The 22,043-nt window shown below is 43.0% G+C and overlaps 1 protein-coding gene, 3 long non-coding RNA genes and 1 pseudogene across 6 annotated transcripts in view; 1 reads left to right on the top strand and 4 right to left on the bottom strand.

Annotated features, from left to right (window-relative positions):
- Positions 1 to 22,043, bottom strand: part of LOC113021528 (myosin heavy chain, fast skeletal muscle-like) — a 55,109-nt pseudogene that overhangs the window by 17,949 nt on the left and 15,117 nt on the right. The window contains exons 28-32 of the transcript XR_013908811.1: positions 6,595 to 6,677; positions 6,355 to 6,461; positions 5,967 to 6,163; positions 5,691 to 5,874; positions 5,442 to 5,607 (exon numbers count right to left, since the gene is read on the bottom strand). The product of XR_013908811.1 is annotated as a myosin heavy chain, fast skeletal muscle-like (transcript). The remainder of the gene's footprint in view (positions 1 to 5,441; positions 5,608 to 5,690; positions 5,875 to 5,966; positions 6,164 to 6,354; positions 6,462 to 6,594; positions 6,678 to 22,043) is intronic.
- The window catches only part of LOC145428527 (uncharacterized), a 50,989-nt gene that overhangs the window by 21,946 nt on the left and 7,000 nt on the right, over positions 1 to 22,043 (top strand). The gene's annotated exons all lie outside the window — the stretch shown is intronic.
- On the bottom strand, positions 2,565 to 5,250 carry LOC145419327 (myosin heavy chain, skeletal muscle-like). Its single transcript, XM_080300793.1, is given in 9 exon segments — positions 2,565 to 2,871; positions 3,063 to 3,194; positions 3,310 to 3,405; positions 3,489 to 3,593; positions 3,729 to 3,899; positions 3,982 to 4,035; positions 4,037 to 4,111; positions 4,190 to 4,393; positions 4,479 to 5,250. Coding segments are annotated over 9 exon segments (1,020 nt in total). The 5' UTR covers positions 4,644 to 5,250; the 3' UTR covers positions 2,565 to 2,853.
- LOC145428525 (uncharacterized) lies at positions 11,199 to 18,735 on the bottom strand. Its single transcript, XR_013908812.1, has 2 exons — positions 18,022 to 18,735; positions 11,199 to 12,581 (listed from the first exon to the last, which is right to left on the bottom strand). It is a non-coding gene; the product is annotated as an uncharacterized LOC145428525 (long non-coding RNA).
- On the bottom strand, positions 19,475 to 20,707 carry LOC145428526 (uncharacterized). 2 transcript variants are annotated; one of them, XR_013908814.1, is made up of 5 exons: positions 20,490 to 20,707; positions 20,303 to 20,396; positions 20,147 to 20,209; positions 19,992 to 20,054; positions 19,475 to 19,874 (listed from the first exon to the last, which is right to left on the bottom strand). It is a non-coding gene; the product is annotated as an uncharacterized LOC145428526 (long non-coding RNA). The 2 variants fall into 2 exon arrangements; XR_013908813.1 differs by lacking the exon at positions 20,490 to 20,707 and having other exon boundaries at positions 20,303 to 20,455.

The following is a 22,043-nucleotide window of genomic DNA, read 5'->3' as shown; positions in this document are numbered from 1 at the left end:
TTTTTTTTTTTTTTTTTTAAATAAATAGGACAGGGGGAATGAATGAGAGAAAGAGGGGGAGAGAAAGAAAGAAAACCAAAGGGGAGAAGAGACGGTGAGAAGGGGGGGGAAGAGAGAGAAAAAAAAAAAGAACTCCTGGGTCACCTGTATGGAGAAAAAAACAAACAAACAAAAAAAACAAACAGAGGAGACAGCAAACAACAAAGAGCAACATAATAATAGAGAAAACAAAGCACCATCACAATAAACTAGCTAGTCATAGATATCAATATTTACTAAATAATAAACGATATTGTGCAGCACGCAAGATAGACAGCGCACAGTGTGCTTTGAGGCAGCAGCCAAGAAAGCTTTAGTCCGCGTCTGTGAATACCCATGTGTGCATACCTGTGTGGATCAGCATGCTTGCATTCCAAAGGTTTCTCCATGTAATGATCTGCTAGGGAGTGTGGGGGGGCCACAGCCCCGTCCTCCAGGGTGTGAAGTGGGTATGGAGGAGATCAAAACTCCAGACATCCAGAGGCCCCCAGAATACAAGAGACCATGGAAGACCAACAGAGGGGCAGCCGCGCCACTGTTCCAGTAAGAGCTGAGGAGAGTCCCAGATGAGGGCTCGCCCAGCAGCCGCGGAGCAGAAGTCAGGGGGAGTTGCAGTGACGCGCCCGTGAGCTCCGCCGGCCCCCAGCTGCGCCTGAGTGACCGAGCCCCAGGCCGAGAGGCCGGGGGCACCCCACCTCCAAAGGGGCCCGAGCGAGCCCCAGGCCCCAGGCCCCGACAAGCAGCCGCCAAGGAGTGAGCCGGTGTGTACCTGGACGCCCACCCCCAGATACAAAGAACCACCAACACACCGACACCTGAGGGAGTCCGCCACCGGCAGGGGAAGTGGTGGTGGGTGGAGATAGGCCTCCAAACCTTGGAGGGCCTGAGGTGTCCCCAGAGAGGTGGCGTCTGATACCCAACCTGACATATAGACACAGACATACAGGCACACACAGACACAAACATCCATTCCCACCCTCATGCTCTCATATGCACTCACTCCACACTCAACCAACGTGGAGACAGACATAAAGAGACGCTGTACACACAATCACACTCCCCAAGCGTACTCTACAAACCGGGTCTAGGTACCCTTGCCCCTGGAGGGGGGAATTGCACCCAGACCCAGGTGGTGTTACCCTTTTCCCTGCGGTGGGGAGAGGCAGACCACCCCGTCTCCGCAGCAGCAGGGAGGCCCCACACCCCAGACCGCAGTCGGACAGCCAACTCCTCCTACTGGCCCTCCCGCTCCAGCAGGCCGCAGAGAATGGGGGTGGGAGAAGACTCCAAACCTCCCTCCACCCGCTCATTGTAGTGTTGATGCATATGTGTTCTAAGGTGCAATTAAAACCCAGGAGGGCATGGAGCTACCTGCCAAGGAGCAGCAGGTAAGCGCATAGTCCCTCCTGCTAGCCCTCAATGACTAAGTGTATTTAAAATTGAGAGGTGGGCAACGACGTCAGGGGTGAGGTATACACCCTGATGGTAATTTGGACTCCGTGATTGTGCCCACCCCCAAGATCCTATATGTATGTGTAATGAGAGTGTGAATAATGTGAATGTCTAAGTTGTGGGATAAAATTGAGGCAGAGGCAGCCAGAAGGGGACAGGGGGGGGGGGGGGGGGGTAGCCTCCTCTGCACCCTGGTGACATACCCCCACTCCAAGGCCCTGCATGTGTGAGTGGTTGTGGAGGAGCGGGAAGAGGGAGGCAGCTGGAGAAGTCTCATTTCATCAGTCCATAAAACTTTAGAAAAACCAGTCTTGAGATATTTCTTGGCCCAGTCTTGACGTTTCAGCTTGTGTGTCTTGTTCAGTGGTGGTCGTCTTTCAGCCTTTCTTACCTTGGCCATGTCTCTGAGTATTGCACACCTTGTGCTTTTGGGCACTCCAGTGATGTTGCAGCTCTGAAATATGGCCAAACTGGTGGCAAGTGGCATCTTGGCAGCTGCATGCTTGACTTTTCTCAGTTCATGGGCAGTTATTTTGCGCCTTGGTTTTTCCACATGCTTCTTGCGACCCTGTTGACTATTTTGAATGAAACGCTTGATTGTTCGGTGATCACGCTTCAGAGGTTTTGCAATTTTGAGACTGCTGCATCCCTCTTCAAGATATCTCACTATTTTTGACTTTTCTGAGCCTGTCAAGTCCTTCTTTTGACCCATTTTGCCAAAGGAAAGGACGTTGCCTAATAATTATGCACACCTGATATAGGGTGTTGATGTCATTAGACCACACCCCTTCTCATTACAGAGATGCACATCACCTAATATGCTTAATTGGTAGTAGGCTTTCGAGCCTATACAGCTTGGAGTAAGACAACATGCATGAAGAGGATGAAGTGGACAAAATCCTCATTTGCCTAATAATTCTGCACTCCCTGTATATGATACTGAAAGTATTTCTTTAATATTGAATTATTATCTTATTTGTTTAAATGATATGACAGTGGGAATTAATTGTCATTCTAAATGGACATTTTGCTTATTATAGAGCATTTATGTTTAAATAATCTTAGGTTATGTAAGATATGGTTTCTTTAGTAAAGCTAACCTTGCTAGCACTGATACTGAAAGCTAGGATGAATGTTAAGCAGAGGTGCTGTCCTCATTTGCTAAATGTCCTGTAAGTATAAATGATGATTCTTCTGTTGAATATTATATTTTCCAATGTGAATTTTGTAAAAAAAATTATACTGATTAAATGTAATGAAGTCACAGGAAAGAGTTTATTGAATTAATACATTGCAAACAGACAATTTAGCAGCTGTTTCATATTTTATGAACGCTGACAAAAGGTTCCAAATAGATGTCTCTTACTCAGCACTTTCACCCTAGAAAAAAAATCATAAAAAAAAAATCCAATTATTCAACACATATTAACATTTTACAGGTTATCCCACATGAGATTGCAGAAGGACATAAACTAAATTCTATCAGTGTATACAAAATTAATAATAATAATATAATATAAAAGATAATCTATCTAAAGACAACTAATTTAAAATGGGATTAGATGAATTACCTTTCCAACATCACGGCTCTTGGCTCTCAGTTTGTTGACCTGAGATTCAGCAATGTCAGCACGTTCCTGAGCTTCCTCCATCTCATGCTGGACCTTTCTCAGTCTGGACATGTGGGTGTTGGCCTGTTCTTCCTGTTCAGTATTAAAGTATGTTGGATTGTTAAAGAAATATCTGATCATTCATGAGAGCTATATTTACATAATTAATCATCTTTCAATATTTAAGGTCACAGAACATTTCACTCACAGCGTCCTCAGCCTGTCTCTTGTAAGCCTTGACTTTGAGCTGTAGCTTGTCCACCAGATCCTGAAGTCTGACCAAATTCTTCTTGTCCTCCTCAGTCTGTATATATAGCAAACTGTTATTTAGAACTGGAGAAGAAACAATTTAGGAAATTATGAATTTCTAGGTAAATGTGTAATCACCTGGTAGGTGAGCTCCTTCACTCTCCTCTCATATTTGCGGACTCCTTTAACAGCATCAGCTCCATGTCTCTGCTCAGCTTCAACTTCAGCTTCCAGTTCACGGACCTTTAATGCCATGATAAATAATCAGCTTTTAATAAATATTAAGAGTACAGAGAAGAAAATGGGTGGAGATCATGTGATGGAATCAAAGTGTTTTTTCTTTTTAAATATTTGAATAATAGTTCGAGAACAACATACCCTGGACTCCAGTTTCTGGAGCTGCTTCTTGCCACCCTTCATGGCGAGGTTCTCTGCCTCATCCAGACGGTGCTGCAGGTCCTTGACTGTGACCTCCAGGTTCTTCTTCATCCTCTCCAGGTGAGCACTGGTGTCCTGCTCCTTCTTCAGCTCCTCAGCCATCATGGCAGCCTAAAATATGGGTGGTATTGGAATTATTGATCAAGCATGAACAAGAATTTTGAAAAGAAAAGAAGGCTTGTAAAGTACTAACTTCCATCAGTGATAGCCTTTTTGGCCTTCTCCTCAGCATTTCTTGCTTCCTGAACGGCATCATCCACCTCACCCTGAACCTGGACAAGGTCAGCCTCCAGCTTCTTCTTGGTGTTCAAAAGACTGGTGTTCTGAATGAAAGAACAGTTTTAATGATGTGATTCTCACTCTCTTATATCTCAAAGTCTTGTAATGTAATGAATAACAACCTGAGAGTGAAGCAGTCCAACACGCTCGCTAGCATCAACCAACTCCTGCTCAGCCACTTTGCGTCCTCTCTCTGTCTGCTCCAGAGCGGCTCGCAGCTCCTCAATCTCAGCCACCATCAGACCATTTCTGCGCTCCACCATGGCGACCTGCTCCTTCATGTCTTCCTGTCCTCTGACTGCATCATCCAGGTGCAGCTGAGCATCCTGATGACAAACAAACAAAAGATATTATCATTGTTTGCTTGGAGGTTAATTAAAACACAAACATACACACAATCTACCAACTCACCTTGAGCTGTCCTTGGACATTCCTCAGTTGTTTCTGTGCCTCAGCAGCCTGTCTGTTGGCATGGCTCAGCTGAATCTCCATCTCATTCAGGTCTCCCTCCATCTTCTTCTTGACTCTCAGGGCATCATTCCTGCTCCTGACCTCAGCATCCAGAGTGCTCTGCATGGAGTCAATCACCCTCTGTCATGGTCCGCGGCCCGGCGTCCGAGGTGCTGATGGGATGCCCACTCCCGTGGGCGTGGCTGCTAACTCCACACCTGCATCCCATCCCGGGCGATCACCAGGTGGACTATTTAATCCTGCCCAGCCTGCTGCTCCACGCCAGTCCGTAGTCGTCCTTCAGCGATCACAGCTCGGCGTGTTTGAGCTACCAGCTTGTCCACCTGCCTGTCCGGAATTTGGATCAAAATCAGCCCCAGCCGCCTCGACCTTTCTGAAGCTTCTCCCCACGGACCCTCACCCCTCCCTCCGGTTCCCTCGGCCCCGCTATCATCCCTCCCACAGTCCCGCTCTCGGCGTTCCTGCGCGATTCACCTCCCGGTCCCTCGGTTTTTCTGGTTCCATGCGTTTTTTTCCCTTCTACACTCCCGGGACACCCTCAGTTATAATAAAGTTTCTTTTTTGTTCTCTTGTACCTCTGTGTGTGTGTGTGTTCTGCTCCTGGGTCCAGCTTGTGTGCGGAACTTCGGTTCATGACACCCTCTGGCTGTTCCTCTTGATCTGCTCCATCTCCTCGTCCTTCTCTGACAGCTTCCTGTCAATCTCACCTTTTACCTGGTTTAGCTCAAGCTGAACACGAAGGATCTTGGCCTCCTCGTGCTCCAGAGTTCCCTTTAAATAAAGGGTTATTTTAGTTTTAGTACTTGGAGCTGATATATGCAAATGTTTTGGCCACAACATAACATATAAATGAATATAAACATTAGAATCATATCCATATGATCTGTAGCAAGATAAGCATACGCTGCAGGTTCTTGTTCTCTCTCTTCATGGTCTCAAGATGATCCAGAGCCTCTTCATATGAGTTCTTCATCTTGAACAACTCAGTGCTGAGAGAACGAGCCTCCTTTTGGGCTCCTTCCAGCTCTGCCTGGCTCTCCTCATACTTCTGCTTCCATTCTGCCAGGACCTATGTTAATATAGGTTAATTAGTTAGTTGTTATTATTGGTGTATCCCTCTTCTTATTATATTAGTTATGTTTAAAACTTTACTTTATCAAAGTTCCTCTGCTTCTTGTCAAGGTTGGCAGCCAGAGAATTAGCTCTCTCCACATCAATCATGAGGTCCTCCACCTCACCCTGCAGCCTCTGCTTGGTCTTCTCCAGTGAGGCACACTTGGAGTTCACAGCCTCAATGGATTCCTCAGCCTCCTGCAGGCGCTGGGCAAGCTTTTTCCTATCGTTTAAATAATTTTGTTTTTATTAAGGCTGAATTGGTTGGTTTTAAGTCTGAAAACTAATTTAAACAATGAAAGTATGGTGACTTACTTGGACTCCTCCAGCTCCTCAGTTCGCTGGATGGCATCAGTCTCATATTTGGATCGCCACTGAGCCACCTCACTGTTGGCCTTGGACATTCCTCGCTGCAGCTCAGCCTTGGCCTCCTGCTCCTCCTCAAACTGCTCTCTGAGCAGATCACAGTCATGTCGGGCTGACTGGACAGCATGAGCCAGGGCGTTCTTGGCCTTTTGAACACAATCAATGTCAGATGGACAATTTTAATTAAAATCAATTTTAAAGTCTAATGCTGAGAGGATGAGATATTTAAATGGTAACAACTAGGAACCAAATTAGAGGACAGTCAAACTGATTTAAAACTTATGTGTTTAAATTAGTAAGCGCTATGATATAAAAGAAGAGAGAAAATATTTCAGACCTTCACTTCCTCCTCAACGTGTCTCTTCAGTTCCTCAATCTGCTGAGTGAAGGCCTGCTTGCCCCTTGTGAGCTGAGAAATGAGAGCTTCTTTCTCCTCAAGCTCACCTGAAATTAAGACACATAAATTAAGCCTACCGGTAGTTTGTTTGATTTTATCCACTGATTGATGGTACTTTTATGTCAACTCAATGTGAATAATTTCCAGAGACAGACTGTTTTTTTGTTATACATCACTTACCATTCTCTGTCTGAAGTCTCGCCTTCTGGGCATTAATGTCATTCAGCTGACGAACATTCTCATCATTTTTGACTTTGAGTTCACTTAGTTGATAGTAGTAATACGATGGCACCTGTCCAATATGGCGGCCAACCAAACCGGTTTGAGAACCGGTTTGACCGGTTTCGTGCGTGTGCGCATGCGCGTTCAGTAATTCGATGGCACTAGTCCAAGATGGCGGCCAACCAAACTGATTTGACCAGTTTCGTGTGTGTGTGCGCATGCGTGTTCAGGTGTGGAAATACCACAGGGTATCAGAGGGGTTATATGAGTTTATGTGTTTTTAACGGGGTTTTAATTTAATCAAACCATAGGGTTTTTAATTAAACTATTTTTTCACTTAGGTGTATCGCAACATTCAGTTATGCATGTGTTCTTAAAAGCAATTCTTTGTTTCTTGTTTCATTCTTGGCGGAGTGGAAGCTGTTTTGGTTCACAGTGCGCCTTAACAAAGAGGGTGTGCTCTAGTCAAAAGTGTTGGTAATAGTGTTTTAATCACACTAATTTTCTAAATCTGACAATGTCTCAGCTTGCAGTGAGGCATGCATTTTATTTTATAAATGGTACAAATGGGAATTTCTTCTGAATGGGTGATGTCAGCATGTTCACAAGCGTTTCATTTAATCAAACCCCTAGTTTTAATTTAACTAGTTTTTACACATCTACTGGGGTTTCTTTCCAGGGTTGATGCGATCATTTTATTTAAAAATCGGGATTTCGGAATGTTGAACTAAGAGTGAGACAAAGCCAGCCAGCTAGTTTTTAACACAGTAAATGTCACAAATAGCATTCAGTCCTTTAGAAAATAAATGCTATAAGCAGCCAGTATCGCTCTTTTCAAACTAATCATCTTTTAAATACACTCATTTTGTGATTCCGGTGTCAACACCTTGCACCGATGCAAGCATTTTATTTATTTAAAAACGGATCAAACGGGCCATTTCTTCTGTAAGTGGTTTCATGGTTTCAGAGTAGTTTTTAACACAACAGATAGTCGCAAATAACATTCAGCCCTTTAGAAAATAAACGCTACAGTGATACTTCTAAAACACGCTGCACACAATGTCACCTTTTCCCCCAAAGCAGCCAGTATCGCTCTTTTCAAACTAATCGTCTTTTAAATACACTCATTTTGTGATTCTGGTGTCACACCTTGCACCGATGCAAGCATTTTATTTATTTAAAAACGGATCAAACGGGCCATTTCTTCTGTAAGTGGTTTCATGGTTTCAGAGTAGTTTTTAACACAACAGATAGTGGCAAATAACATTCAGCCCTTTAGAAAATAAACGCTACAGTGATACTTCTAAAACCAGTCGCCCAGACCCGCTCCAACTTTTCAACAGCTGGCTAATTGTTTGAATTTGTTCAGGATTGTAAAAGCCCACCGCGGGTATCACTTAGTTGTTGAGAGTACCATGCGAACAAGGGCCCAACCTATTGTTTAAAGTGGCCAGTATTGGCTCTTTTGTAATTCCTCGACAAGGTAAATGGGGCAGGTGTACCAGTCGGGTGGCGACCCCGCCTATTGTCTGAAGTATCGGCTCCTTTGTAATTCCTTGAGAAGACAAAAGCCCTGTAGGGTCTCATTTAAATTGATTGGAGACATACCTTTCTTTTTGGAAACACCCACCCTATATAAAAAAAACACGCTCAGAGCCCGATACCCTGAGCCATTTACGCCTCAAGATTCGCTGCAGAGCACACCATTTTCTTTGCGATCATCAACACTAACATCGTTCTTTATAACATGGACATCGTAAACGGTAAGTAAAACAAAACCTATTATTGGATTTTTAAAAAGTGTTATGTTAACATATTATAGGATATTCAAACTATTTTTTTTCCTAAAACAAAAGCTTAATTTTTAGGAGTTCGGGAGAACGGCCCAGGACCCTTTTCTTTAGAAACGGGCGCTTTTACAGCTGGAACTAGTTCTCTAACAGGCACAAGGTGTGTACAGCATTACTGGATTTTTAAACGTATGTATGTTTTAAACTAGCGATTGTTTTAAATTATGTAACAACGTTTTTTTGTTTGTTCCAGGGTTAACAAACTGAGCAGGAAAACATTCAGACACCGCTACCACAGAGCCCAACCTTACATCAGGTGTGTATACAACGGGATGTATAGTTGTGTATTTTTTTTAAAGGGGTTTAAACAATTACAAATGTTCTAAACTGACCGTTTTACACATACAGAGCCACGCCAGAGAACCGGGTGTGTGGAGAAGCAGGACCATCCCGAATAACGCACACTACAAGGTAAGCATAGGCATATATAAATTAGATAAAAAAGAGATAGAGAGGGAGACATGCTTATTCAGTTTGAAATGGGTACATGTATAAAATGTTTTAACACATGTCTATCTATCTTCACAGACTGCAGAACAGCACCCCTCCTCATAATGATCAGGACACCGTACGATTCCAGACGTTTTTGGAATGTTTAAGCAGTATCGACCTCCCAGAACAACAAAAACCTGGAGCTTTGTGCAACAGTGGAGAGTCAGAACCGATCTTCATCAGCGAACCTGCAACACCCCCGAGTGAGTGGCTACCTCGCGATTTCTCTGATGTTTTTGAGTACAGTATATCAGATTTTGATCTAGTTCATATACCCACCCCCCCAGAATGTGTCAGAAATAGCGTTGATTCACACATAGATTTCGAAGAAGGCGGCATAACAGACTCTCAAATATCAGCGGCGTATGATGCTTACATGAAGCTTCCAGACGCTCAGCCTGCTGAACAGAGTCATATAGCTTCAAAAAATGATATCCTATCTTTGATCGATGCTAAACTCAGCCAACATCAACAAGCAGTACAGAGGCATGTGCAAGAAATAGCAGTTAAACTCAACCAGTTTCAACAAGCAGTACAGGAGGGCTTACAAGAAATAGTCACTAAACTCAATCAACATCAAGAAGCAGCACAGGGCAACTTGCATGAAATAGCTGGTGGTCTAAATAGTACCCGGCAGGCAATAAACAGTACCTGGGGTTTATTAGATCTCATTAGTACCCGCTTTTTAAATCGCTGACTTTTAAAATCCACACCATGGACCCACCCCGTAAATTATTCAAACACAATGATGGTACCTCCACTCGAGCTAAATGGTTTGACTTTGAGGCTTATAACCAGTGGGCTGCGGAAATAGTAAACAAATGCCAAGTTTTTCATGCTCAGAGGATGATGAGTTTAATGAATGTGCTATGCATAGGGAGAAGCACAAATTGTTGTTTGTGTTGTTTGGTGTGTATAAATGTCTGCCTTTCTTTGAGAGAATCTCATCATAAGGTATGTGCGCCAGTCTTAAGCGAGACCCGCCACTACTGTTCTGAGCTACCGTGACAATAAACTCTAATTCATCATCACCGATAGATTCATCATTACTCTGCATAACTTGTGCAATTTGATCGAGAAACAGCTCCGGATCATACCGATCATCAGCGTTTAAAACAGCCTGAACATCTGAAGCCAGCGAGGGGCCACGCAGGACCACTTTTAGAACACTGCCCTGTTGGGATCCCGCCACAGCTCTGTCTATCACATTAGCTAAGCACTCGCGCACTCGCGCCGGCACTTGTTCTGGATGATCGAGACTTATACCCCTAAAATCAAGGCGTTCACGCAATTCGCGAGCATTAAAATTAGGTATCTCTCTAATGTGTGACTGAGAGCGGCTGCCGGACCCAGACTGCACAACGGGCTCAATAACAACTGCTGTAGCTGCAGCAGAGGTGACCCGGCTAGATTGTGCATCAGACGCAAAATCACCAGCAGCACAAGCTATATGGTTAGCATCAGTAACAGCAACGGCCCGAGCAACACCTGCTGTACTATCACTATTATTAGCAACAATAGCCCCATCAGCAATAGCAGACGTAGGAACAGTCTGACAAGGATGTGTATCGGATGATGCTGCTGCACTACTAAGTCTTGCATGCAAAACTTGGCATTTGTTTACTATTTCCGCAGCCCACTGGTTATAAGCCTCAAAGTCAAACCATTTAGCTCGAGTGGAGGTACCATCATTGTGTTTGAATAATTTACGGGGTGGGTCCATGGTGTGGATTTTAAAAGTCAGCGATTTAAAAAGCGGGTACTAATGAGATCTAATAAACCCCAGGTACTGTTTATTGCCTGCCGGGTACTATTTAGACCACCAGCTATTTCATGCAAGTTGCCCTGTGCTGCTTCTTGATGTTGATTGAGTTTAGTGACTATTTCTTGTAAGCCCTCCTGTACTGCTTGTTGAAACTGGTTGAGTTTAACTGCTATTTCTTGCACATGCCTCTGTACTGCTTGTTGATGTTGGCTGAGTTTAGCATCGATCAAAGATAGTGAAGGAAACTGTTTCCAGGGCCTACTCCGTGGATCGGCTTCCTCCGAGGCGTGGACGTCTATCAGCAGAGAATGTACCTTCACCTATCAGCAGAGAATGTCCCTTAGTCTGTAACACAGTCAAATATATTCTCAAGTAATATTCAAGCATGCCATTCAGCGTGTTAGTACGAGCTCGGGAGCAGCTTGGGAGAACAAGAAAACAGAGACTGCTTCAGATTGTCTTCCCAAAGTGACTCAACTTTATTCACAAGTACAACAGTTTATATAGAGGGTAAAATTCATGAGACAGCAGATTATCAGTTTAAACCAGTACAGACCAAGATAAGGCAGCGTCTTCCTGCCCTTGGGTGAAGAAGCATCCTTTGTGTAGTTTATTAGTTCAGCTACAATTGTGATTATCTCAGCGACATATTTTCAAGGCACAAAACGAAGAGTTCTTACATTAGTGAAATCTGAAACAAACCATTTGGCCTTCAACAGGCGTCTAAAAGATTAAGAAACTAATGTAGCTGAGGGAGTGATCTCTGTGGTATTTCAACCTTGTACCAGCCTGTGATTCTCACACATCAATTCTTGGGTCAAAGAGAAAAACACTGAAACAAAGGGGCCTTATTGAATGACAGAGTTTTCCTGCATAATGTCACTATAAAACAATATCCAGTAAATGCTCCCATGGTACTAAAATACCTAACAGTTCCACTCTTTTTTTATTATTATTTTTAAAAAAAATAATAACTCAAATAGAAAGGAAAATCACAAATGTAATAACATAATATAAAAAGCAAATCATAAAATGTAATAGTTCACAACCTAATGTTCAATATACACATCAGGAACATCATTGGTAACATCTGGCACATCCTCAGGATCAATTTGTGCTAATTGCAAATACATTGAAGTAGCTGTACTGGTAGCTATATGGGTTATCATTGAAAATGTGGCTTGCAGAAATGTGAACAGGGTTGCACTTTACAATACGAAATAGTAAATAAAAATCCTAAGGTTAATGCAGTAGATATGATTAATAACCTAAATATATAAAAAAGACAGTTCTTTAGTCGTCTCCTGGCCTGGTCCCAGGTTCGTGTGATGACAATGGGCATTTCATTTTCTCCATTATCAGGATGAAATGAGTCTATCTTTATCAGGTTAGACATTGTGTGGTACTCTAGGCTTTCTGTTCCTGCTGGATGTTCGAGTACCTTGTTGTTGTTCAGGCGGGGGATCAGAGGGCTTTCTGAGTCTTGGCTCTTTCAGGCGTTGTGTGTTAATCAGTGATTGCGTGTGTGTAGGTGTATTGGATCCGGGCGCTGGCTCGCCTGAGTCGTCATCTATAGGTGTATTGAATCCGGGCGCTGGCTCGCCTGAGTCGTCATCTACTTGATCCGACGCCTTAGGTGGTTTGGTGGGGCTGGTCTTAACCCTGCTGGCATGAATCCACTGAGGTTGTCCGTCTGTTAGGATGCTGGTTCTCGTCACTGCAAGTACAGTCTGGGGGCTGGAACACGCGGCCTCCCCGAGTGCCCTTGGTTTTAGCGACTGTACCAACACCGCATCTCCTGGTTTCCACGGATGGGTTGGATCTATGGAAGGGAGAGGCTGAGAGAGACAAACTTTCTGATAGTTATTATTCAGTGTTTCTACCAGGTTATGAACATAGTCAGACAATGCAGTGTCTATGTCCCCTTCCAATAGCGGTGCCCCTCTGGAGGCTGACCATGGTGTTGGAAACGGTCTTCCCATGATTATTTCAAATGGAGATAATTTGGTTGCTGCGGATGGAGTCATTCTAATCTCGCAGAGGATTTGAGGAAGTAGTTTGATCCAGGTCATTCCTGTTTCTATCATTGCTTTAGTCAGGCGATTTTTTATGGTCCTATTCATTCTTTCTACAACTCCTGAACTCTGAGGATGGTATGGCACATGATATTTCCAGTCTATTGCTAGAGTTTTAGCACACTTTTGAATTACTTCTGATGTGAATGAAGGTCCTCTATCACTGTTAATTTGGTGAGGTATTCCAAATCTGGGTATTATTTCATTGCACAACTTTTGACAGACTACTTCTGCAGTTTCTTTTGATGTTGGGTAAGCTTCTACCCATTTACTAAATTGGTCCACTATTACCAGTAAGTACTTGATGCTTCCTTGTGCTGGCATGTGTGTAAAATCAATTTGTAATGTATGAAATGGGAAATCTGGTTGTGGTAAATGCTGATGTTTTGCTTTTGGTTTTCCTACATTAGTTCGTGCACATGTTAGACAGGTTGCTAATATGCGTTTTACTGCGTGTGATGTTTTCTTGATTACAAATCTTGATTTTATTGCTCCTATTACCCCTCTTTGTCTGACATGACTCACACCGTGAAAATGGCGGACAAGGATTGGCAGTAGTGAAGATGGGAGGGCAATCAAACCCTTAAGATTTTTGTATAAGCCGTCTCTGTTATCTAAGGTACAATCATTACTTTCCCAGTAAGCGTAATCTAAGGCAGAGGCTTGCTCTTGTATGAATTTTAGGTCAACATTTGTTTCTAAATAGTCTGGGAGCGTGACAAGTGGCAGCTGTAAAGGCAAAGATAATACTTCCTTTCTGGGTGGTTGCTGTGAGGCAGCAGCTGCTTTCGCGGTTACGTCTGCAAGAGCATTTCCCACTGCTTCGTCTGTGTCAGCCGTGCTGTGCCCCTTCGTTTTAACAACTGCAATTGCCGATGGCAGCTGTATAGCCTGCAAAAGTCTTTGAACAAGGTCAGAATTAGCGATCGATTTTCCATCAGCAGATCTAAATCCTCTTTGTCTCCACAATGTGCCAAAGTCATGCACCACACCGAATGCATAACGGCTATCAGTGTAAATTGTTACCCGCTTATCCACATGTAACTCACAGGCGCGTATTAAAGCCATGAGCTCTGCTTTTTGTGCTGAGTGAAATGGTAATGAGTGAGCCTCTAGTATGATGTCAGGCAATGTCACCACCGAATAGCCACAAAGAAATAAGTTGTCATTTGGTTTTGAACAGGACCCGTCCACATAAACAATGACTGAGTCTGGGATTGGTGTCTGCTCTAAGTCTGGGCGTGGTGCTGTGGATTCCTGTATACGTGTCATACAATCATGATCGTCAGGGTCGTCTGAACCATCCTGTCGGTCAGAGGAACACAGCATACGAATGAGTAAGTGTGCTGGCGAATTGGGTGTGCTGCTTGCTTTTATAGTGAGATTTGCTGTTGAAGTCAGTGTAGCTTCATAACCTGAGTGACGTTGTGCGGTCATGTGTTGTGTAGTTATGTTTGCTAGAATGGTCGTGACCTGGTGATTGGTGTGTAGAATAGTGTCATGTGAGAGTGTGAGCTTCTCGCAGTCCCTTATCATGATAGAGCAAGCTGCTACTGCTCTCAGGCAGGCCGGCATCCCCTGAACTACTGCTGGCAGCACCTTTGAGTAGAAGGCTACTGGACGGTAGCCACAGCTATGCTCTTGGGCCAATACACCTGCGCAGGTTGTGCCGTTCTCTGTGACGTACAGGTGGAACGGTAAGTGGTAGTCAGGCAGACCCAAACAAGGGGCGGAGGTCAGCGCTCCCTGTAATGCATTGAAAGAGGCAGTCATTTCTGTGGACCACAGTATTCGAGGAGGCTTGTCTTTTTTGCAGCATTCACGCAGAATGTGGTCATGAAAAGAACAGTCTGGTATCCACTGTCTGCAATAGTTCACCATGCCTAGGAAAGACAGCATTTCTTTCTGTGTAGTGGGCTTAGGGACAGAGGTCACAGCTTTGACCCTGTCTGTAGTCATAGAACGTTGTCCGTGAGACAGTGTAAATCCCAAATATTGAACAGAAGTCTGACAGTACTGCATTTTCTTTGCTGATGCTTTGTGGCCAGTCTGTTGGAGGTGCTGGAGTAGCATGTGTGTGGCAGTTTGACATAGTTTTTCACTATCAGCACAGAGGAGGAGATCATCTACATACTGGATCAGAGTACAGCCCTCTGGAGGAGTGAAGCCGTCCAGGGTAGCACGTACTACCATTGAGAAAGCCGCAGGGCTGTCTACCATGCCTTGGGGTAAGCGAGTCCATGTGTACTGCTTATCTCTATGTGTAAAAGCAAATATCGGCTGTGTGTCTTTATGCACAGGTACTGAGAAAAAGGCGGAGCACAAATCCACCACAGTAAAATGTGTAGCTGTTGCTGGAATAGATGTCAGTATGCTGGGAACATCTGGAACCAGAGGTGGCAGAGGCATGATGACTGCATTAACTTGCCTTAAGTCTTGTGTGAAACGCCATACGCCAGGTTTGTTAGGCTTTGGCACAGGATTGACAGGAGTGTTATATGGAGATACTGTGGGCTTTATTACTCCAGCTGTCAATAAATCTCCTATGATGATGTCTAAGGCTGCGGCTTTTTCAGCGGAAATGGGATATTGCTTGACATATACCGGCTTGTTGTTTTTCAGCTGAGCATGATAAGGTGTACAGTCAATAAATCCTACATCATTCTCACCTCTTGACCATAATGTCATGTTTTGATATTCAGCTGGCAATGTGACAGCAGAGATAGTACAGTGTATGGGGTAGGTTAGATCTATGTGTCGACATGGTGCAGTGATGTCATAGCCTATGTCTGAGTTATGTGACAAAACCACTGTTTGGCCTTCACTTGTGTGAGCAGTTATCATGTTGTTGAACAGTGTGAGAGAAACAAATATGTGGCTTCCAGGCATGGGGCTACCTGGTAACGGTGTTTGCACATGTCTTTGACACAGAGTGTGACGTGGGATACCAGTCAGATGGATATTGAGTTCATTCTCCGCTGAGGCGTCCAGCTGACACAGAGGATGTTCCTTCTCCATGGTGTCGGTGCATAGGGCAGAGAAAACATAGCTGTTATCAGTATCTGCAAACATTTCACCCTTTGTGTTAAATGAAATACACAAGTTCATTTTTGCCATTAAATCTCTGCCTAATAGATTCACAGGCGAGTTTGGAATAATTATGAATGGATGATATGTAATTTCATCTGGTTTTGGGCCCCAGCGTGTTTTTAGAGAATGAGTTTTGGGGCATTGCACTAGAGTTCCGTTTATTCCCATGGTGTTGATGCACACAGAGGAAACAGGCCCACTATAGAATTTTCCAGACAGTGAACTTTTAGTGGCTCCACTGTCAACTAAAAAGGAATAAGTCTTTTCACCTATCTCTATATCTAACATGGGCAAGCTTTCTGTGTTACGGGACAATTGCAAATGCAGCATCGTGTGTAGTGCTTCACACTGTCCCTCATCATCACCTGGGCCTCCCTATTGTCGGTCCAGTCTTTCGTTATCATATGGGTGGGGATTAAAATGTGGATTATAAGGTTGCTGCCTAAGTGCAAAGGGGCCATTATTTTGATGTGATTCCTGTCTGCGTTGCCAGTTACCTTGTCTGTAAGAGCTCTGCTTACGCCTAGTGGCAGGAGCTGGTCCTGTGTTCTGTGGTTGAGATCTACCTGCTGCTGATTTGCATTCCGTCCTCCAGTGTCCTATTATTCCACAATAAAAACATACGTCTCCACTCCTATCTCTCCTTCTGAAATCTCCCTGCTGCGCTTGTTGAGGGGACGGGGCCCCTGCATACATCATTTTTTCACTTTCCTCTGAGCCTTCAACATCAAAATTCAACAACATCTTAACAGTTTTAGCCTTCGTGCTGTTGGGGAAAAGATCTGCACCAGCTTTTGTTTTGACAAGTGTGATAAAGTTCTTTATTTTCATGTCATAGAGATTATCAGTGGCAGTCAGCTTCAATAGTTGTGAACATTCTGGATGAATGTTGTTTAAGAATGTTGTTATGAAAATCTGATCATTTCCTCCTTCAGGCATGCATGCCTCATTAGTCCAGCAGTGTGTGAAACGTTTCATAAACACTAGAATGGATTCATCTGGCTTTTGCTTACACATGGTTACTGCATTTAAATCAATTTTATCTCTAGACATTGTGAGCAGAAATCTCTTTAGATTTTGAAAAAAGGCTGTGATTTTGTCATCATTTATCCACAAAAACGAGGTGGTGTTGGCTGCTTGGTCATTTTTAGGGTCTAGTTCCTCTACTTCTTCAATAAGCTGAGATTCAGTCACACCTGGGATTCGTTGACATAATATATATCTATAGTCAGGCCCACCCAAGTGGTGGTATCTGGTACTTCTCTGTAATGCAGAAACAAAGGCTGTAGGATTTTGTAGAGGATCGGGAAGTTCTTTAATGGTTGCTGCTAACTCTGAAATTTTAGGGGGTTGAATGCAACACATGTCCCCTATTATCATGAACGGGAGGGAGGTGCTGACGTCATTAAATTGTGATCCCTGCTTTTCTTTATAACGGGTGTTTTTGTGGGGGCCCTCTTGAGTTTTTTCCTCTTTTTTCTGCTTTAAGTAGTTCCTTATTAAATTTCTGGTGTTAGTTATTGCTTTTGGCACAGTTAAACCATTCGCTACTCTAGTGTGGCGCTGAACATGATTATCTATGATAGAAACGGCTTCCTGCAGTTCAGCTTCCGTACGTTCAGTTAAAGGATCTTTCATGATTTCCTCACACTCTGTCATTAACTGTTTTGTTTGCTTTTTATGTTCCTGTAACTCTCTTTCTCGTTCAGTGTATTCTCGTTCCTGTCTTTGATCTAGGTTAAACCAGTCATCTTCTTCTGATTTAGGTGTCATTTCAGTGCCTTCCTCACTCTTTTGGGATTCTGCTGTTAAATCAGGATATACGCGCTGATGACGTGCAGCCGCCGCAGCAGCTATTAATTCTGTTTTTTCATCATAAGGCGGCGGAGCCGTAGGTTGAACGGATGGGCATATAAGGCTAGTTTTTTCTGCAGTGGATTTACTAGAGCCTACACTGGCTTGATTTAAAGCATTTACGTCTGGCTCGGGTCCTTTATTCCATAGTGGTAGCATGCGATTGGTCACATCACGACATTCTATCATATATTTTTTACAGGACTTTTTAATCAGCCTACTTTTCTTATCACAAATAGTATTTAACATTTCTACTGACCTGTTTTCTGGCGATAATCGTTCGGGATAGGGCTCCGGAAATACATTAGGATGCATTAAAGTTATAGTTCTTAAGTTCGAGACGAAATCAGTCACGTAAGCACTTCCGCATGTTCTGGATACGTAATCATGGAAGTCTTCATTGATTCGCGAGCGTGGGTTAAACGTAACCGGAAGTGGGAGTCGTACTGAGCCGCTATTTGTGATTTTATATTTTATTTTTTTCGGTTTTACAGTTAATTTTGATTTTTTATCGGACCCGTCTAAGGTCTTTGAATTATTCTGACCCATGGTCAGTGATTTCCAGAGGGGTTTAGACGCTTTGAAGGATTTAAGTTAGTATCTATTTTTGCTGTGGCACACCTGAGGTTACTTGATTTTTTTGCTAGCAATTTTATGTTTTTAGTGAGCAACTTCTCACTTTTTAACGAGCAACTTCTCGTTTTATGACCCCAGGCAACTTCCTGTGTCCTTTCTGCTGGTGAGCAACTTCTTAGTTTATGACAGCAGGCAACTTCCTGTGTCCTTTCTGCTTTTATTTTACAAAACAACAGGCAACTTCCTGTGTTTCTATGTGGGCCACTAAATAAGGCTCCTCAGTGTATCCCACTTGTTACTATGTGGGCCACTGAAGAAGGCCTCGTCAGCGTATCCCGTTTCTATGTGGATCACTGAGAAAGGCATAACACAGTCTTATTAAAATAAAAAGACAAGTGCCTACCTTCGTCAGGATCCCACTTCTGACACCAAAATTGAAGGAAACTGTTTCCAGGGCCTACTCCGTGGATCGGCTTCCTCCGAGGCGTGGACGTCTATCAGCAGAGAATGTACCTTCACCTATCAGCAGAGAATGTCCCTTAGTCTGTAACACAGTCAAATATATTCTCAAGTAATATTCAAGCATGCCATTCAGCGTGTTAGTACGAGCTCGGGAGCAGCTTGGGAGAACAAGAAAACAGAGACTGCTTCAGATTGTCTTCCCAAAGTGACTCAACTTTATTCACAAGTACAACAGTTTATATAGAGGGTAAAATTCATGAGACAGCAGATTATCAGTTTAAACCAGTACAGACCAAGATAAGGCAGCGTCTTCCTGCCCTTGGGTGAAGAAGCATCCTTTGTGTAGTTTATTAGTTCAGCTACAATTGTGATTATCTCAGCGACATATTTTCAAGGCACAAAACGAAGAGTTCTTACATTAGTGAAATCTGAAACAAACCATTTGGCCTTCAACAGGCGTCTAAAAGATTAAGAAACTAATGTAGCTGAGGGAGTGATCTCTGTGGTATTTCAACCTTGTACCAGCCTGTGATTCTCACACATCAATTCTTGGGTCAAAGAGAAAAACACTGAAACAAAGGGGCCTTATTGAATGACAGAGTTTTCCTGCATAATGTCACTATAAAACAATATCCAGTAAATGCTCCCATGGTACTAAAATACCTAACAGATAGGATATCATTTTTTGAAGCTATATGACTCTGTTCAGCAGGCTGAGCGTCTGGAAGCTTCATGTAAGCATCATACGCCGCTGATATTTGAGAGTCTGTTATGCCGCCTTCTTCGAAATCTATGTGTGAATCAACGCTATTTCTGACACATTCTGGGGGGGTGGGTATATGAACTAGATCAAAATCTGATATACTGTACTCAAAAACATCAGAGAAATCGCGAGGTAGCCACTCACTCGGGGGTGTTGCAGGTTCGCTGATGAAGATCGGTTCTGACTCTCCACTGTTGCACAAAGCTCCAGGTTTTTGTTGTTCTGGGAGGTCGATACTGCTTAAACATTCCAAAAACGTCTGGAATCGTACGGTGTCCTGATCATTATGAGGAGGGGTGCTGTTCTGCAGTCTGTGAAGATAGATAGACATGTGTTAAAACATTTTATACATGTACCCATTTCAAACTGAATAAGCATGTCTCCCTCTCTATCTCTTTTTTATCTAATTTATATATGCCTATGCTTACCTTGTAGTGTGCGTTATTCGGGATGGTCCTGCTTCTCCACACACCCGGTTCTCTGGCGTGGCTCTGTATGTGTAAAACGGTCAGTTTAGAACATTTGTAATTGTTTAAACCCCTTTAAAAAAAATACACAACTATACATCCCGTTGTATACACACCTGATGTAAGGTTGGGCTCTGTGGTAGCGGTGTCTGAATGTTTTCCTGCTCAGTTTGTTAACCCTGGAACAAACAAAAAAACGTTGTTACATAATTTAAAACAATCGCTAGTTTAAAACATACATACGTTTAAAAATCCAGTAATGCTGTACACACCTTGTGCCTGTTAGAGAACTAGTTCCAGCTGTAAAAGCGCCCGTTTCTAAAGAAAAGGGTCCTGGGCCGTTCTCCCGAACTCCTAAAAATTAAGCTTTTGTTTTAGGAAAAAAAATAGTTTGAATATCCTATAATATGTTAACATAACACTTTTTAAAAATCCAATAATAGGTTTTGTTTTACTTACCGTTTACGATGTCCATGTTATAAAGAACGATGTTAGTGTTGATGATCGCAAAGAAAATGGTGTGCTCTGCAGCGAATCTTGAGGCGTAAATGGCTCAGGGTATCGGGCTCTGAGCGTGTTTTTTTTATATAGGGTGGGTGTTTCCAAAAAGAAAGGTATGTCTCCAATCAATTTAAATGAGACCCTACAGGGCTTTTGTCTTCTCAAGGAATTACAAAGGAGCCGATACTTCAGACAATAGGCGGGGTCGCCACCCGACTGGTACACCTGCCCCATTTACCTTGTCGAGGAATTACAAAAGAGCCAATACTGGCCACTTTAAACAATAGGTTGGGCCCTTGTTCGCATGGTACTCTCAACAACTAAGTGATACCCGCGGTGGGCTTTTACAATCCTGAACAAATTCAAACAATTAGCCAGCTGTTGAAAAGTTGGAGCGGGTCTGGGCGACTGGTTTTAGAAGTATCACTGTAGCGTTTATTTTCTAAAGGGCTGAATGTTATTTGCCACTATCTGTTGTGTTAAAAACTACTCTGAAACCATGAAACCACTTACAGAAGAAATGGCCCGTTTGATCCGTTTTTAAATAAATAAAATGCTTGCATCGGTGCAAGGTGTGACACCAGAATCACAAAATGAGTGTATTTAAAAGACGATTAGTTTGAAAAGAGCGATACTGGCTGCTTTGGGGGAAAAGGTGACATTGTGTGCAGCGTGTTTTAGAAGTATCACTGTAGCGTTTATTTTCTAAAGGGCTGAATGTTATTTGCGACTATCTGTTGTGTTAAAAACTACTCTGAAACCATGAAACCACTTACAGAAGAAATGGCCCGTTTGATCCGTTTTTAAATAAATAAAATGCTTGCATCGGTGCAAGGTGTTGACACCGGAATCACAAAATGAGTGTATTTAAAAGATGATTAGTTTGAAAAGAGCGATACTGGCTGCTTATAGCATTTATTTTCTAAAGGACTGAATGCTATTTGTGACATTTACTGTGTTAAAAACTAGCTGGCTGGCTTTGTCTCACTCTTAGTTCAACATTCCGAAATCCCGATTTTTAAATAAAATGATCGCATCAACCCTGGAAAGAAACCCCAGTAGATGTGTAAAAACTAGTTAAATTAAAACTAGGGGTTTGATTAAATGAAACGCTTGTGAACATGCTGACATCACCCATTCAGAAGAAATTCCCATTTGTACCATTTATAAAATAAAATGCATGCCTCACTGCAAGCTGAGACATTGTCAGATTTAGAAAATTAGTGTGATTAAAACACTATTACCAACACTTTTGACTAGAGCACACCCTCTTTGTTAAGGCGCACTGTGAACCAAAACAGCTTCCACTCCGCCAAGAATGAAACAAGAAACAAAGAATTGCTTTTAAGAACACATGCATAACTGAATGTTGCGATACACCTAAGTGAAAAAATAGTTTAATTAAAAACCCTATGGTTTGATTAAATTAAAACCCCGTTAAAAACACATAAACTCATATAACCCCTCTGATACCCTGTGGTATTTCCACACCTGAACACGCATGCGCACACA

This window comes from Astatotilapia calliptera, chromosome 4 (genome assembly GCF_964374335.1).
Source record: "Astatotilapia calliptera chromosome 4, fAstCal68.1, whole genome shotgun sequence".
In the NCBI taxonomy this organism is placed as follows: Eukaryota; Metazoa; Chordata; class Actinopteri; order Cichliformes; family Cichlidae; genus Astatotilapia; species Astatotilapia calliptera.
This window is presented reverse-complemented; position numbering and strand designations above follow the sequence as displayed.